General features: G+C 35.8%; 2 protein-coding genes across 2 annotated transcripts; one reads left to right on the top strand and one right to left on the bottom strand.

Annotated features, from left to right (window-relative positions):
• Positions 1-15: 15 nt before the first annotated feature.
• On the bottom strand, positions 16-6,910 carry rad9a (RAD9 checkpoint clamp component A). The gene is made up of 11 exons (XM_067409579.1): positions 6,600-6,910; positions 6,369-6,439; positions 6,144-6,266; positions 4,121-4,235; positions 3,140-3,239; positions 2,922-3,028; positions 2,737-2,843; positions 935-999; positions 515-622; positions 233-428; positions 16-151 (listed from the first exon to the last, which is right to left on the bottom strand). Exons 1-11 carry the CDS (start codon positions 6,670-6,672, stop codon positions 29-31), a joined length of 1,188 nt encoding a protein of 395 aa, XP_067265680.1. The 5' UTR covers positions 6,673-6,910; the 3' UTR covers positions 16-28.
• An 889-nt stretch (positions 6,911-7,799) lies between these two features.
• zgc:113229 (uncharacterized protein LOC550612 homolog) lies at positions 7,800-17,494 on the top strand. Its single transcript, XM_067382869.1, has 5 exons — positions 7,800-8,760; positions 12,352-12,488; positions 12,759-13,281; positions 13,393-13,635; positions 17,007-17,494. Exons 1-5 carry the CDS (start codon positions 8,011-8,013, stop codon positions 17,202-17,204), a joined length of 1,851 nt encoding a protein of 616 aa, XP_067238970.1. The 5' UTR covers positions 7,800-8,010; the 3' UTR covers positions 17,205-17,494.
• Positions 17,495-18,079: the final 585 nt, after the last annotated feature.

Raw genomic sequence — 18,079 nt, 5'->3', positions numbered from 1 at the left:
TCACTTCTGAGTTCAACTGATGAGGCGGTTATGATGTTTCTGTCTGATTTTCATCTTCACTGTCACTTGCGAGAACTTCCTGGCTCTGTATCGTCTGATTGGTCAGCTGAGAGGGAGTGGGCAGAACTGAACCGAAGAAAAGTGAACAAAACTGAAAGAAAGCAGGGACAAAAAATAGTGAGATCTAGCCATTAGGTTTTATGTTTTAAACAAATGTTTCATTTAAATGTACCTTTTTGTTGGGAGGTCCTTCTGTAAGTGCTTCCTCCTGCTCCTCTTCACTGACTGAGTGCTTTCTGTTATTGGTGGGGTGCAGTGGGGATGTGGGTACATGTGACGGTCCAGGAAGTTCACTGGTCTCCATGGCGATGAGAAATGAGTCCATGTCGTCATTCATGAAGTCGTCTGGTGGTTGCTCAGCATCAGGGCTGAGGGGGAAAATGATTAAAAAAACAAATATAAATTAATATAACATTCATATTGATGATGTTCCATATTTTATGATTTCACGTACTGTTTTGTGTTGGATTTGACGTGGTTCTTTGGATGTGAGTCCTCTGACAGTGTAGCGAGGACAAAATTAGCCTCCAGAACACTGTCTGTTACACTCAGGATAACTGGACTTAAACATAAACACAACCACACACAGGGGAGAATACACAGTGATATCATTTTTAAACACACTACCGTTCAAAAGCTTGAGGTCAGTAAATTATTTTTTAAAGAAATTAATTCTTTTATTCAGCAATGACACATTAAAATGAACATAACAGTGTTACAAAAGATTTCTATTTCAAAGAAATTCTGTTATTTTAAGTTTATTTTACATCATAATAATATTCATAACTTTTCAATGGTAGTGTACATATATATTTTTAAATATTTTAAATTAAATAAATTGGACAAGTGAATTTGGGCTAGATCATAAACTAACCTGCCTGGCTCATCAAAATACATCGAGATTGGAAGACCAGATGACTCGGCAAACACAAGCAAACCCTGATGGAAAACCAGAGAGACAAATAAAGTAATGCTATAGCCTTCTATGGCTATTTTAATGGCAAAATCAAGGTTAAAATACATTAAACAGAAACATTAAACATTACATTACATACATTAAAGAGAAACAAACAAAGAAAGACAAAATGGAAAATAAAATAAAATTTGACAATTCACATTTTTATTATTACAAATGTACCTTTTTTTCTTGTGCATGATTTCTCAGGGCAATTAAAAACAAATGTAGGTGGATGTAGGTCAAGGTCAGTGTTTAAATGGTTAGTTTACCCAAAAATGAAAATTACCCCATGATTTACTCACCCTCAAGCCATCCTAGGTGTATATGACTATCTTCTTTCAGATGAATACAATCTGAGTTTTAAATAATATATTAAATAATGTCCTGGCTCTACGGAAGAGGATTAGGGCCAAGCAATAATAAAAAAATAAAACCATCTCGAAATTAAAGTTGTTAAATTATGAGAAAAATGTCATTACATTTCGAGAAAAAAGTTGAGATAAAATGTTGAAAATAAACTCATTAAATAATAATTTAACGAATTTGTTCTCGTAATTTAATAACTTTTTTCTCATAATTTAATGAGTTTATTCTCAATATTTTATCTCGACTTTTTTCTCGAAATTTAACGTCATTTTTCTCATAATTTAACGAATTTGTTCTCGTAATTTAACGTCTTTTTTCTCGTAATTTAATGACTTTATTCTCAACATTTTATTTCGACTTTTTTCTCAAAATTTAATAACTTTAATCTCGAGATGGTTTTATTTTTTATTATTGCTTGGCCCTAATCCTCTTCCGTATGGCTCTTACAAACACAAAAAACGGAACAATCCATCATAAAAGATATCCATACAGTTCCGGGGGGTTAATAAAGGCCTTCTGAAGCAAAGTGATGTGTTTGTGTAAGAAAAATATCAATATTTTAAACTTCAAATACTAAAATAACTAGCTTTTGATAGACGGCCGTACGTATCGATTTACGGCAAAAGAGTAACTTCTGACGTGATATATGCTGTATTGACAATGTGGAAGAGCAGAGGAGAAAGCAAAACAAAACACCGGTCACAAATTAGAAGTCTAAAATGAGAATCTTTAAAGAGAAATGTCGGAGGATTTTGATATAAGAGAAGAGGAGCTTGAGTTTGTTGCACACAGCGAGAGGCATCTAAGCTTACAATATTCCTACATCTCGTCAGAGTTCACTCTTTTGCTGTAAGTCGACGTGCGTATGGCTTTCTGCTGGAAGCTAGTTATTTTACATCACTTTGCTTCAGAAGGCCTTTATTGAGCCTATATTGATTATCTTTTATGATGGATGGTTGTACTTTTTTGGACTTCAAAATCTCATCCTCTATTTACTGCCATTATAAAGCTTGGAAGAGCCAGAATATTTTTTAATACATCTCTGATTGTGTTCATCAGAAAGAAGTAAATCATGGGATCATTTTCATTTTTGGGTGAACTATCCCTTTAAGGTAAAACACTAAACCATAAAAAATTATCTAAAAACGATCATTTAAACAACTCTACAGATCAAACAATATTTTACAGTTCAAATAAAGTCGACAAACAAGTTTTATAAAATTATAAACCTCACATTTCAGCCTTTATACTTTTTTTTTTAAGAAAAGGGATGAGTCAAAACGATAAATGATCCATGATAAATCGCAGGGACCCTGGATTAGATGTGAATGTTTGTGTGAGTTCACACTCACCCTGAGCTCTTTGAGGCAGAAGGTGATGCTGGTCTGAGTGCTGACAGCAAAATGATCGAACTCCTCCGAGCTCAAACACAGTTCAGTCATCATTGCTCGTGATGGGTCTGAGAGAGGAAAGAAATTTGACTTTGACTGATTTGTTTTATGCATAGCAGCAGAATGAAGACTGAAATCACTGATACCTGCGTCATCCTCCACATGATTCCTGAGCCACACTCGATCACTGCTCACTGACAGATTCACCTCCTCCAGAGATGGAGGGAAATGCAGAACTGTATCCACCATCAACCTACAGTGAAAAACAGAAAATTGAAAATACAACAGAAAATTATTAAACAGACACTGAAAGGTACTGCAAATGGATTGATATGAATTCTGAGGTATTAAGATAAATGTAAACCTGGGTTGAGCTTGTAGCACGTTTGCACAGCTTTCTTTATCAAACACGGCCTGCAAACTCTCACAGTCCTGAAAGGACAAATTATGTGTTTTCAAGAGCCCTGTAACAAACACACAGTTTAGTTGATCATGCTGTAAAACATGCCATTTCTATGCAAGATATAATATAAAATGTATTTGATAAATTTATTTATATGGCGCTTTGCACAATACAATACAATCTTTCAATGTAGCTTTACAGAAAATCATGATATTAATGTTTATAGTATTTTAATATCTTTATGCCTTATAGTCTCATTTAGCATATTAGAGCTTGGCGATTACATTTTGCAATGATACAAGCAATCAAACAGCTGAGATTTGATAGTATATATTTCTTTACGCGAGTAAGTGTGCAGATAAAGTTGGATATACTTATGCTGCCTAGACGTTCTGTTGGAAATTTACTACTTCCCACTTCTGAAGTAGTGATAACGAGCTCATCGCATTCAAGTGCTTTGTTGTCGGAAAGAACTGGAATTATGGAGGACATCAAGTTTATTCTTGCCTATTTATAGGGAAAATCTTATTAAACCCAAAAATGATATTTAGTGTCCCATTCACTGAAAACCATATAAACATTCACTACGCTATCTAGATAATCTGCTTGTGGACGATTCTGGAATTTCAGTCAAATACAGGCTATTTTTGCGGCGTATAAAACATATAATATGCTTCAAATGGTTATTTATATATGTAAATATGCACTACTTTAATGAAAAGATTGTTGTGGAAAAAACTAATAAAGAATTCCAGTCATAGGAGCAATCATTCACCCCTCTGCCATGTTTAAAGTTTATGGCACATCCAACTCGGGAACATGGGTATCAAATTATCATCATATCCAACTTTATATATAGAGCTTTGTGATGATATAGTTTAAATTTAATCCTACTAACAAAAAGCATGTGTGACAATGTTGTTTTCAGGGGAACACTTTTACCGTGTTTACAGTGTAGAGTTATAGTCAACCGACTCTTTTCACTGTTCAACTGAATACGGCATTTTTCTACGGAGCGATCCAGAGATGACAGGGACTTGAACACAGCCTGAACACTCTGAAAAACATAAGAAAAAAACAGCAGGAAAACGCTTACTTCGAGAAGATTTTACATTCTGAATGTTCCAATAATGTGCCACATTATTATTGAAGTCACCATGCAATAAAAAATTTTTTTTTATGGAATATTGCAGTAATTATTATAAATGATTCATTTGTGCAGGTCTTTTTTTTAATTAATGTACACTCATATTCTATACTTAAATGTACAATATGTAAAATGTTCTGCCCGCTAGAGGTCGCTAGAGGCCTATTCAAAACAAAGGCGTAGCTTGATGACGCCAAATTTGAGCGTGGAATATTGGGACATGTGGTCTCCACCTCACAGTCGGTGGAAAATAATCGGGATAGGAATCGGGCAGAAATCATGTTCATGGATGCGATTATTAACGTTACTGTAGTGTGAAGCAGAGCAGGACCGAGTGTTGTGGGAGCTGAGCGAGGCTACTGGAGCGATGGCACAACACACGCCTCACGAGCAGCAGAACTTTTATTATGACACAGTCGCCGGCTCTGCTTCTGCTTTTCCGGTCATGAGTATGAGTTAACACAGTTCTGTTTATCATATTAGATACATTTGAGTGTGTTGAATTACGTTATAACGTTACTCTGTGCGTTCGCTCGGCGGCTGCTGTGAGACACTGTTGCACACTGCAGTAAGATATATTGATATTAGAATATCATATTAAATACTGGATGGCTTGTGTTGATAAATGGCATGCAATTAATTTTAAAACGTATTGTGTGATGGAGAAAATTATGTATTACTGTTACTAAAAATAAAGCTGCATATGATTATTCTATGTTAGCTTCTTCACAAAATAGTGTTTTTCCGCTGAGGCATGGTAAAGCATGGTACTCACGGAAAATCAAGAAAATTAGATTTAAACAATAAGACTAAACATGTTGAGCTATATAACAATAATTAGTTTTCTATCTATAAATATATCAAAACAGTTGTTCCCTTGTCTATTAAAACATGTAAATATTAAAGCGTCTTTGGTGTTTCCATGGTTTCTACAAAATAAAACCGGAAACCGAGGGTAATGCGGGTATGACGCAATTGACAGGCGACTCCTCACACGTCCCGGAGCCTTGGTTAAAATTCCAATTTTCTCACTATTTACAATTAGTTGGAAACGTTTGGGATATTGTAAGTACTCAAGTGAACAAAATATATAACACTGGCATAGTGGTTTTTGGATATTTTACTGCAAAATTCTTACATATTGCACCTTTAAAGTAACTTCCCCTCCCTCTTCTCGGATGACGTGTTTACGGGCGCTCACATCAGATCCACCAATAGCAAACCACAATTCCCCATGGACAAAATCAAGCTCCACCCTACATTTTTTCTCGTTTTACTCGGATAAAGTAATAATAGGGAACAAAACATTATCCCAACATTTCATGCCGACTTTAATAGATTACACATTATGCACAGCAAAAAATGCTTTTCGTACTTGGTTTTTTTGTCATGTTTCCAGTCAAAATATCTAAAAATTCTTAAATCATGATGCATTTTCTATACAAGAAAAATGACCTAAGATATTTAGTCTTGTTTCCTGGGGAGAAAAAAAAAATCTAAATTAAGTGCATTTTGCTTAAAACAAGTAAAATTATATACCAATGGGGTAAGAAAAATTAAAACATTAAAACATTTTTTCTTACCCCACTGGCAGATAATTTTACTTGTTTTAAGCAAAATGCACTTAATTTAATAATAGAAAATGTATCTTGATTCAAGATATTTGATATTTGTACTTGAAATAAGACAATAATACTCAGTAAGAAAAGCATTTTTTTTTTTGCAGTATAGTGTATAAGTGATGCATGGACAAGTATTAAGCTCCCAAAATATAAAGAGGAACTGCAGGGATGGAATGAACAGACCAGGAAATGTTACCTTGATGGGCATTTTGCAGCGAAAGCTCTGGTCAGATGGAGTCTGATATCTCTGGAAGAAGAGAGGAGACAACAGGAAGCAGGCAAAGGCTGACCGGGAAGAGTTGACCGACCGAAGAGCCAACTAAAAACACAGGACACACACAAGTCACATTATTTAAACACCTCACATCGGTCTAAACATAACTACACAATCGTAAACACCGGAAACAAACACATAACGTACCCCATCCTCCACAGGCTCCAAATACAGCTCCTCTCCGATTCTTGACAGCGAATGTATGGCTTTTGCTAAAACTATAAAAAGTGTGCATTACTATGCTTCTATTCATAAAGTAATTTTATATAAGAGCAGATATAAAGCATTTATGTTGCATTAGCGTTGCGTTTGAAGTTTTTTTATAATATAAGTTTGAAAAACAAGAGCGCGTCCTGAGTGAACGGCTTCAGTTATTACCTTTCACGTTTCCTCCGGTTGCAACACAATCCATTATATTTTGCTTGTCAACAATATTCTTTTTAAACAACATAAATTATTATTTATATTAATTTTCCTCCGGCTCAAGCTGAAGCATTTGCAGAATCACGGAACCGGCCACATGACGCCACTAGCTCTTATAACGTAATCAACCAAATTGATGGTAAAGACAAGTTTAAGAGCTGTTATCTGTTATCGCGTAACAAGGTACATAATTCAGACAACGGTAAACTTAGTATAAGCGGATAATTCAAGAATTTGTTTACTTCGAATCCGACATGTGGCGCGTATTTTCTGCTCTAGCCAATCAGCGTGAGGCATCAGATAAGAAGTGTTTGCGTCATAATAAAGCGCCCAACAAATAGAAGTTTCCATCATGAGATGAACAGCATAAAATGCGTAAGAAAAAAGGTTTAAATATATATAAAAAAGCAGGTTTTGATAAAAACAGAAGTGCATTCTCACTTTCGCAATAACACCAGTTCATAGTGCAAAAAGAAAACTTTTTTTAAAGCACATATTGCATAGTGTACGAAACTATTTCCTTTTCAGCCAGAGCTAGGGTGCATTTCAGTGGAAGTTAACATAACTGTATTTTTGTTTGATGCATATTTTCTTTTTTCCCCCAACAAAATTTAGTTTGACACCCTGTTAGTCTGTCATTAAAGTATTTAACTCAAAAAGTTGCATTATTCTACATAGTTTTATAGGTTTATAGTTTTATTTACATGACCACAGTCATTGCAATGCATTGTAACCATATAATTTACTGTGTTTTACTTTATTGTAAAATAATTATTTATAGTTCTACAGCAATCTACCAAAATACAATAATTACTACACATAAAAACTGTAATTAGCATTCGAGAGTATGTTGGCTACTTGGAAATCGGTGACCAATGAAATAAAATTCCTCTTGCTGAAGCAGTGACTTCATATCAAGACATGAACATGTTCTCAAGGTTCTTTAAGACACAGTGTCTCAGTCATTCAGCAGCTGGTCAGAGGGAGTGACAAAAATACAAAATGTTTCATCCTGACACACTTGTCTTACCTGTCCATCTGGGTGTTGGACACACCTCTTTCTGTCTTTTTGAACTATTTTTCATAACACTTCTTCCCTCTGCAACTTTTCAGAAATCGAGAAAAGATTTAGAGAGCTCACGGGAGGGATGGAAAACAAGGGGAACTGAATGACTGATGGAAATAAATAATTGTATGGACTAACATGAGGATATAAATGAAGGATTTGTGGAATTGTACAGCTCTACCTGTAACCAGCATGGGTGAAAGTTGAGCGTCTAGAGTGAGTCTGCTTTATTGTGTACATCTACCCACAGTCTGTGAGCCGTCTCTACTCATGTGTGCGCATGTGGTAACCTAGAGCCAAATGGCGGAGTTAAACCCTGTCTCAGACACTCATTCCTTACTGGAATCTATGCTTCAGAAATTACGGCTGAATGCTGAGACCAACAGTAGCTCACCCGCTGATATGAAAACATGTAGTCCATCTGAAACAGTGGAGGATTCATCTAAAAGAACAGTTTATCAGTTTGGATTTTCTTCCAAAAGTAAAGAGCAAAAAAAGTGGGAGAATCCTTGGACTCAACAGTCTTCTCAATTTGAAGGTGCATTGACTCATTATGCTAAGCAACCTGTCAGAAGGATCAGTAAACACAACTCGGGATTCTCTACTAAACCAAAACGGCCACCGTTAATTTGGGTTACAGATGATGTCACTTCCTGGGTTGGAGACGATCAGATGTCAAGGCCAGAAATGAAACAACAATTTTCTCTGGAAGAGGAGACCAACTCAGATGTGCCATCATTATTCAAAAAAGAATCCGTCCAAAATCCTCCTGACCTTTTAGCATCAACATTGACATCATCATCTTCAGTAGTGGAAAAACCAGAGGTCAAGGGTCAAAGTGGCACATGGAGCTGGGTTGCTGTGAATGAGAAAATTGAAGGCGTCAGACTTCACGAGCAATCAGAAAAAACGACAAAGACCAGTAAGAAGAAGTGGGGGGAGGCTAAAAGGTGGGCTCAGAATGTGAAAGAGAGATGGAGAGAAAGACACAGAAGCACAATGACCAGACAAAGAGATGATGGAGAAAGACCAAAACAGAATGAAGTACTAGTGAGTATTTGTGTCCATTTGATTTAATTCTGTCAAAGCCAGCTATGTACCAGTTCTTTGTCTATTAGTGATGCTTAGGCATCAATATAACTACACTCAACAAAACACTGCAAATTTTTTAAAGTAACCTGATATAGAAGTCATGACTGTTCTTGGGATTGTAATTTGGGATACTTTTTTTCAGTTTTGTTTTCATTTTTAGTAATTTAAAAAAAAATATATATATATATAAAAAATTTAAAATTAAAAAAAAATTATAAATTGGGGGGAAAAAACAAAAGCAAAACAGAACCACTTAGCATCTGTTTGGATACTACACTGTTCTGAAAATTATGAAATTGTGGAAAGTATAGCAACCACCTAGTAACTGCATAACAATGTGCTAAAAACACCAATCATGCAATGTTGTGAGAACATGAATGTAAACAAACGTGAATGGTGCTCGGGCAGTGGTGTATAAAGTACTCGAAAACCATACTTGAGTAAAAGTATAGATATCTTGCCAGAAAATGACTTTGGTAGAAGTTAAAGTTGCTGTTTAGAATGTTACTTGAGTAAAAGTTTTAAAGTATGTGATATTTTTTGTACTTAAGTATGAAAAGTATTTTTTTGATAATAAATGTACTTAAGTATTGAAAGTAAAAGTACAAGTAAATGTAAAATACAAAAGGAGCAAAAAAATATTAAAAATTGTTCTATACACAGTTTGAGCAGCAAGATTGTGTTCAGTTTTAACTCTCTTACATTTTGTTTCTTTAAATTGGCTAAAGGTTTATTGTAATTTTTATACATAAGAAATACTAATATATTAATTATACATTGATGATTCGTTCATGTTAATTTATAGTGCATTATAACTAATGCAAGAGACAACTTTAAAATGTTAAAATGTAAATGATGAAATTAAAAATGAACAATACTTTTATTAACCTTATTTAATGTTACAAATGTACTCTTATTGTAAAATGTTACTATTTCATATAAATCCAAACAGTCATGCTTAAAAATTACCATCTTTACACACAAAGGCATAGCATGGGTCTATTATATGTGTACTTTCACACATTATTTGGCTCTATTTTAGAAAAATTGATGATTATCTAATCAAAATATGTGTTACAGTGCCAATAAAAACTGAAATTGAATAGGCTACATTTCTGATTTGTTAAGCTTCTGTCGCTGTATGAGAATACAGTTTAAATATGCAACTTCGCCGGATAATGAATGCATAACAGCGAACAAATAGTTATAAACTAATGCAAATGAATGGTAACAATCGTGGCATACAGTTGTTGTTTTTTTGTCACATTGTTTTAACCGCTTGAGGTTACTACTAATGTCTCAGCCTCGACGACAAACATACTGTTCTCCACTAATGCAGCATCTAGTCGACAAACTAATTACTTTATGGTGATATGAAAACATGTACTGTAGTGTACATTGTATAACATACCGTTTTGTTATCCGTTTTAAATCGTTTTGAAGTGACCCGCTCTGCGCGCAGCCTCACATCACGTGTCAAAAGAAACCATACGAGGCATCAGTGATAGTTTTTATTTCGCCTCTAGAGGCCGCTCTCGTAATGTCTCGTAATGACAGCGCACTTCCCAGCCGCTCCAGCAACGGACACAACCCGGAAAATTAAATCAACTGTGGTTGTGCGAGCACTTGTTTGCACATGCTTGCTTGCAGTCTGTGTTCTTCCGACTTTATTTTGTAGTAAGTAACGAAAATGCTTTGGGAAAATGTATCGGAGTAAAAGTATATAATTTATTTAGGAAATGTAGTGGAGTAAAAGTAAAAGTTGACAGAAATATAAAAACTCAAGTAAAGTACAGATTCTCCCAAAAAATACTTAAGTACTGTAACGAAGTATTATTACTTCGTTACATTACACCACTGTGCTCGGGACAGGTGACAGGCCAGCGCTGCATCCTCACAAGAGTTTAAGCTCTGGCAATTTAAATATTCAAGCGCAAGAAGACGCAAAAGGGAACTCAATTCGGTACTCGTGCGCTGTGTCAAAAGTTTTGTGCACACACATCCGAAGCGCGCGCCCAGAAAGCTGTGTTTCAGACAGCTTGCAAATACTGAATTGAGCTCTCTTTTATGTCTTCTTGCGCTTGAACAGACAAAATTTGCACATTTTTTTTTTTAAATGCCTGTCTCAACGAATATCCTAAATAAAGTCATTTATTTCTTAAGTGAACATAAACAGTAGAAAAAGATGTGTACCAGTATCAGTGTATTAGATCCGTGCATTAGGTCTTAAAGTGACAGCAGCCTAATATTTTTGCTGCTGTCTGCATTTTTAATGTTAATCAAACAACAAAGGACAAAGAAAAAAATCATTCACTGCTCTTGACTGATTAACTTATGTAACTTTAAGGGGATAGTTCACCCAAAAATGAAAATTATCCCATGATTTACTCACCCTCAAGCCGCCCTAGGTGTATATGACTATCTTCTTTCAGACAAACACAATCTGTGATATATTTAAAAATATATCTCATATATATATATGAGATATATGTATATCATGACGTCATATATATATCATGACGTTCTACACTATGCCATGACGTACTACGCTATGTCCTACACTGTCTGACGTCACGCAGCAGCGCTTCCGAGTCCAAACGCTCTATCTCATACCACAAGAAAACAACAAACGGTGCTAATATGCACACACGATGCTACCAAAAATATTATAATCATAACATTTATCTCCATACCAAAATCTCAGATGGCCAGACAGTGAGTCATCTTTTATAAATCGTTAAAATATTAATATCTGTAATGCTGTGAGCATGGAGACTGTTGTGTAGACTTTAAGTATATTAAATGTTTAACTTTAAAATGTTAAATGATTATTATGAATAAATAGCGCTCATAAACGGACGTCGAGATGGCATTCTCAAGGGAAACGAGTCGAGGCTTGGACCCGGAAATGGCGTTCCTTACGTCACGGTCACGACTTAACAATCGGTTAACGCGGTGCGTACTAACGTTACATTGCGGAAGTTAACACTTTTTGGACGTACGTCGAATGCATAAAGCTGTTGCGCCGGAAGCTCATAATTTTACTTATAAAGTTTTAATTAAGGATATGTGTCTTGCATGAATTAACTTCAGAAGGCCTTTATTATCCCCCTGAAGTTATATGGATTCATTTTTTCAACCATTATAAACCTTGGAGGACTAAGGATATTTTTAAATATATCTCCGATTGTGTTCTTCTGAAATAAGATGAAGGGTGAACTATCCCTTTAACAAGGATTAATTTACAAATGTTTAATTTATATAGTGAAGACTATCCGGTGTTATTTTACATTTGATTACTTTATTCAATGTTAAAATAGATTTAGCTGTGTTATAGAAACTGGAATAGAGAATTGTGAATTTTTAGTGGTATCTGGTGTCATAACTGCCTGTTTTTGCAAATGGTCAGTAAAAATACCTATGGAGGGCAAATATTCTTAAGTCACCGACCATTGGTAGATGTGGCTAAAAGTTTGTTTAAGGTCCTGCTCGGCACCTAGAAAATCTATAATCATTTTAAAACCACATGTCCTTTATGTTTATATTCAGAGTAATCTCTCGTCATTATCTGTGCCCATTGATGTGAATAACACACCTACAGCACCTGCTGAGATTACAGATATCCACCATGAACCGATCAACACAGCACTGGAAGAAGATGGCCCTGCTTCACTAAGCTACATGAGGTAACCACATTAGAAATATGCATCAGACATAGTTAACATTCCACGGGTCTGATCCATGAATCACTTTCTATTTCTTGTAAAACCACTGTCTCATCAAGAAAGAATGTGTGACCCCGTAAGAGCTAAAATAATGAAAATACAAGAAAATATGAGAGTTATTCAGAGTAAAGGTGCAACTATTAAATCTTGGTTGAGGATGTTTTCATTGGCTTTATTTGGCTTAACATTCAAATGACTAAACTCCTTAAGATCTTTCACCCTTCCTCTCAGTGACAGTCTTTTCTCATTTGGCACTACTAATTTAATGGAGGAGATCTTCAGCGGGACAGAGTGGGCTCAGTTTCTCTCAGTTAATGGCACAACGCAGGACCAATCAAACGAGCCACAAAGTAATATCAACCAATCACTTGAGGAAGAACGGACCAGTAAATGGACTCACAACGGAACAACCGATTCCCATTTAGTACCTTCGTTCTCTGAGAGTTTTGACTCTGATAAACCTGTTTACAACCAAACTGAGACATCCCAGATGAGTGCTCATTCATCACATGTTTCTGATCTCTCCACAAATCAATTACAAACTTCTGACCCATTACAAAACACCAATCTGGAACTCAACAAATCTCACCACATTGAGCAATCAAACAAACAATCACAGTTTTCCCAGCATGATCCAAACGAATTAAAGGCAACTGAGGAAAGCAGTTCACAACTGATGTCTAGTCAAGTGTCTGACACCAACCAAGGTGGGACGGAGGATTTCATACCACTATTGGACCTTTCGTATATTAAGGTGAAAGTATAATCATTAAGAAACAATACTGATTTATTGTGATATTAGTAATCAGCAACATGTAAGAATTTTGTTTGTTCTTTCTTATTTCTTTTCCTTAATTTCCCTCAGCCAAAGGACAGATTGTCTATAACATCCCACGGATCTCTGAGCCGTAAAAGAGAGCACTGGACAAATAGGAGAGATCCATTTGAACACACATCACAAGACATGGAGGACGAGGACCACAGCAGCTCTTTCATGGCCACACAGACTTCAGTTGCTGCCCAGAGCATCTCACCCTCGCCTTCCCTCAACTCGCTGATGGACACCATCTCAGAGTCTTCTGTATCTTTGGAGACTGCAGTCAAAAAGGTAGGTTTACTATATGTCAGAAGAAAAGATGTATTTCAATAAGCAGGTTTTAAAGTGCCCTTATTATGCTATTTTAAAGGTTTGGAGGTCTCTTATAACAGTTTTACATGCATCAAAGGTCAAAAACACTCATAATGTAAATTGCAGCGTCACTCCTTTATCACAGTGTCTGAAACAGTTCAGTAAAGTATTCCGTCTCTCTAAACTCCTCCTTCTCGAGAACCTGCTCTGCTCTGATTGGTCAGATGGCCCATTCTGGGGCACGTTCAAGCTCAAACCGGTGTGCAACGGTTTTCGCATTGATCGACATGTTTCCTGGAAACGGTGTGCAATGGGGTTTGAGAAACATTTTCTCTTGTTTGGTGGGTGTGTCAAAAATGTCAGCCCAGTCAGCATCAACATGTATATATAAACCACGTGGTATTAAAGAGACAGCTCGTCTTTTACAAATGTGTCTACTGCATTTCAGTATATGCAACAATTGAAGATATTAGAAGACATGTTTGTCGTAAGAGTTTTATAGTAAAAATATAGCATATCAGTTCTTCAAAAAGAACACAAAGAATGGCCTTCTCAGCTGCCATAGTTGCACCTCTTGCGTCATCAGAACAGTATGTTCAACACACTACCGTTTCCGTTTAAAAAACGTTTTGTTGGGGCTGAACGCAGGCCTGGTGTGATTGGTCTACGATGCTGTGATTGGTCAGATGGCCCAGTCTGTTGTGATTGGTCTACTCTGCTCTGATTGGTCTACACTGTTGTGATTGGTCTACTCTGCTGTGATTGGTCAGATGGCCCAGTCTGTTGTGATTGGTCTACTCTGCTCTAAATTGGTCAGATGGCCCAGTCTGCTGTGATTGGTCTACTCTGCTCTAAATTGGTCAGATGGCCCAGTCTGTTGTGATTGGTCTACTCTGTTGTGATTGGTCCACTCTGCTCTAATTGGTCAGATTGTCCAGTCTGTTGTGGTTGGTCTACTCTGCTCTGATTGGTCAAATGGCCCAGTCTTCTGTGATTGGTCTACTCTGCTCTGATTGGTCTACTCTGTTGTGATTGGTCTACTCTGCTCTGATTGGTCAGATGGCCCAGTCTGTTGTGATTGGTCTACTCTGCTGTGATTGGTCAGATGGTCCAGTCTGTTGTGATTGGTCTACTCTGCTCTAAATTGGTCAGATGGCCCAGTCTGTTGTGATTGGTCTACTCTGCTCTGATTGGTCTACTCTGTTGTGATTGGTCTATTCTGCTCTAATTGGTCAGATTGTCCAGTCTGTTGTGATTGGTCTACTCTGCTCTGATTGGTCAGATGGCCCAGTCTGTTGTGATTGGTCTACTCTGCTGTGATTGGTCAGATTGTCCAGTCTGTTGTGATTGGTCTACTCTGCTCTGATTGGTCAGATTGTCCAGTCTGTTGTGATTGGTCTACTCTGCTCTAAATTGGTCAGATGGCCCAGTCTGTTGTGATTGGTCTACTCTGCTCTGATTGGTCAGATGGTTCAGTCTGTTGTGACTGTTATGCCCTTTACCATATCTGAATTTCAGCTCCAGAAGCTTCCTCAGCACTGCAATGATACAAACAGTAACAATGGTGTCGGTTTTACCGTATCAATTCGAGCGAGAGTCCTCATTCTTTGAAAGTGCATTTGCTCTGGCAAGCAAACAGCTATATTACACACTGCATGAAAGGTAATATCCGGGAAAAAAGCATAATAGTGGCACTTTTACTTATATATAACCCGATTATTATTAATATTAGGATCAATATTGTGGTGTAATTTTGATTCAACACAGAAGAATGATTTAACCCTTAAAATTAAAAAATTTTTGGGTCTGAACATAAAGTGAGTTTATTACAGACTACAGACACACATATGTTATGTTGAGATGTTTGTGGTTTTTGTGCCATTGTTGAATTAATTGTTGGGTGGTGCTGAATTTTTATCTTGTCTTGTGACAGGCTATTATGATGTGAGTCACTACAAAAATTCTTTGACAGATGTGTAACATCAGGAACCTACAGTGCTGAGGATGATCCACATTACTTTAAATAAACATGTACATTACCATTCAGTCATTTGGGGACAGTAATATTTTTTTTTAAAGAAATGGGAACATTTATTCAGCCATTTATAATAATTTCAAATAGATGCTGTTTTTTTTTATTTATTTTTTTTTTTTATTTTTTTTTTTTTTACTTTCTATACATTAGAGAATCCTGAAAAAAAAAGATATGTTTCATGGTTTCCACAAAAATATTAAGCAACACAACTAACCCCAAACTTTTGATGTAGTAGTTTTGATAGTAGTGTATATAACTCAGCACGATATGCTTAACAAGCAAGAGTTCTTTGTTAACCAGATTCACCATTTAAATAGAAATGAATATACAGTCATCAGTTACTCACCCTCATGTTGTTCCAAACCTGTATGACATTCTTTCTTCCATGGAACATGAAAGGTGGAAGAATTTTGAAGAATTGTACTGGGTACTATATTCCAAATCTTCCCAAATGTAATATGATAGCTTTATATGAGGAACATGCCAAAATTTAAGTCATTGACTGGAAATTTGCCAGTCCTGCATTAACTGCTGCGGCCACAAGTCAGTAAGTAAAATTAAATAAATTTTTAGGTTCTACGTAATTCTCATACTTGCATTTGTGTTATTACTATATAGTCATATAGTTTAGAAAATGAGCAGGTGTTTACAGACCTTTGACTGGTAGTGTATATGTTTTCTGCGGGTTTGGGTTTGAGTGAAGAATGACTTTATATCAGTTCATAAACAGCTCTAAAGACTTAAAACAAACTAAGATATTTATACTATTACTTGAAGAAACAAATAAACAAACAAGTCAGTAAGTAATTATTCAAAATGGATTGTGACTTGGATCATCTAATTAATTGAAAAGATCTGTTTTAATAGAATGATTTTACTGCTTCTGTCATGAATGCTCTAAGCCCTTAAAAAGAGTTGAAACAGTTATATGGACCACATTTATGATCCATTAATGGTCATTTCAGAGCTTAACAGCCCTAGTTCATTGGCATTATTTTGAAGAGAGTGGCCAAGATATCTTCAGAAATTCACCTTTAGTGTTTTTCACAGAAGAAAGTCATACAGGTTTATAGCGACTTGAGGGTATATTGATGATGACAGCATCTTAATTTACAAGTCAACTATCCCTTTTAAGTTTAGTTATAGTGAAGATCATAATCCAGCATGAATAGGCCTCCAACAGCTGGTATTTTCAAAAGGCGATTCAGTTTATGTATCCACTGTAAACACATTATATAATTTAGGGAATCAATTGTAATCATATTAATGTCCACAATTACAATACATCATGTCATTCTTTCTATTCATCTCCCAGAGGAGGATGGAAGATATTCGACGCGTTCGATTCTCTGAGGAGGTCATCATCTTACCGCCCAGCTACTTGCCAGAGTATGATGATGAAGATGAAAATGATGAGAATGATAACGACTGCCCAGAGGAACCTTCTCCCCGGCCTTCTTTGCCTAAGTGGATTGTGTCTTTAAAACCCAAAAGTGCAAAGTACAAATTTTAAGTCCCTTTGCATCTGACTCCACCCCTGAAATTCTGCAGCTCACATGAACAGAGACTGCAAGAATAGCGAGACAGCACAAATAACAGACAATTATCATTAATACATGTATTTTGAAAACAAAATTATTTTAATGAGATGTGATATACCAGTGCCGTACTAATATATGCCATTAAATTAAATTGTACAGTAAAAATGAAGTGAAATGTAATAAAAATAACATCAGAAATATTTCATAAGTTAATGTGTAAGGATGTTGTGTGATTCATTTTATAAGATTAATATTACTTACAATCTCAAAGTCAACAGATAAAAATGAAAGTCCAGCTGACTTTCACATTAAACACACAAAATATCCATGAATACTGAATGCACTTTCTGAAAGGATAGTGTTTATATACTCACATATCATCATTTTTATGTTACTTAATAAATAAATTACTGTTCTTTGTTTGTCATTTCCTTTGCTGCTGCTTAAAGGGTTAGTTCACCCAAAAATGAAAATTCTGTCATTAATTACTCTCATGTCGTTCCACACCTGTAAGACATTCGTTCATCTTCAGAACACAAATTAAGATCTTTTTGATAAAATCCAATGGCTAAGTGAGGCCTGCATAAGATCATTTCTTTTTTCAATGCCCATAAAGCAACTAAAAACATATTTAAAACAGTTCATGTGACTACAGTGATTCAACCTTAATGTTATGAAGCATTATGTGCAGCAAAAAACAAAATAGCGACTTTTATTCAACAATAGTGATGGGTGATTTCAAAACACTGCTTCATGAAGCTTCAAAGTGTTTCGAATCAGTGGTTCGGAGCGAAAAGTGGTTTCGAAAAGCTTATGACATAACAAAGCCTTGTTTACTGAAATCACA

Source organism: Chanodichthys erythropterus, chromosome 1 (genome assembly GCF_024489055.1).
Source record: "Chanodichthys erythropterus isolate Z2021 chromosome 1, ASM2448905v1, whole genome shotgun sequence".
NCBI classification, from domain to species: domain Eukaryota; kingdom Metazoa; phylum Chordata; class Actinopteri; order Cypriniformes; family Xenocyprididae; genus Chanodichthys; species Chanodichthys erythropterus.
This window is presented reverse-complemented; position numbering and strand designations above follow the sequence as displayed.

Bases quoted from the DNA above. Each gene is read 5' to 3' on its own strand.
- zgc:113229 (XM_067382869.1), top strand. From the start codon at position 8,011: ATGGCGGAGTTAAACCCTGTCTCAGACACTCATTCCTTACTGGAATCT. The intron at 8,761-12,351 runs GTGAGTATTTGT...GTTTATATTCAG, and splicing joins CAAAACAGAATGAAGTACTA to AGTAATCTCTCGTCATTATC. The intron at 13,636-17,006 runs GTAGGTTTACTA...TTCATCTCCCAG, and splicing joins TGGAGACTGCAGTCAAAAAG to AGGAGGATGGAAGATATTCG.
- rad9a (XM_067409579.1), bottom strand. From the start codon at position 6,672: ATGTTGTTTAAAAAGAATATTGTTGACAAGCAAAATATAATGGATTGT. The intron at 1,000-2,736 runs GTGAGTGTGAAC...GTTTTCCATCAG, and splicing joins TCTGCCTCAAAGAGCTCAGG to GGTTTGCTTGTGTTTGCCGA. The intron at 152-232 runs GTACATTTAAAT...GCTTTCTTTCAG, and splicing joins AAGGACCTCCCAACAAAAAG to TTTTGTTCACTTTTCTTCGG.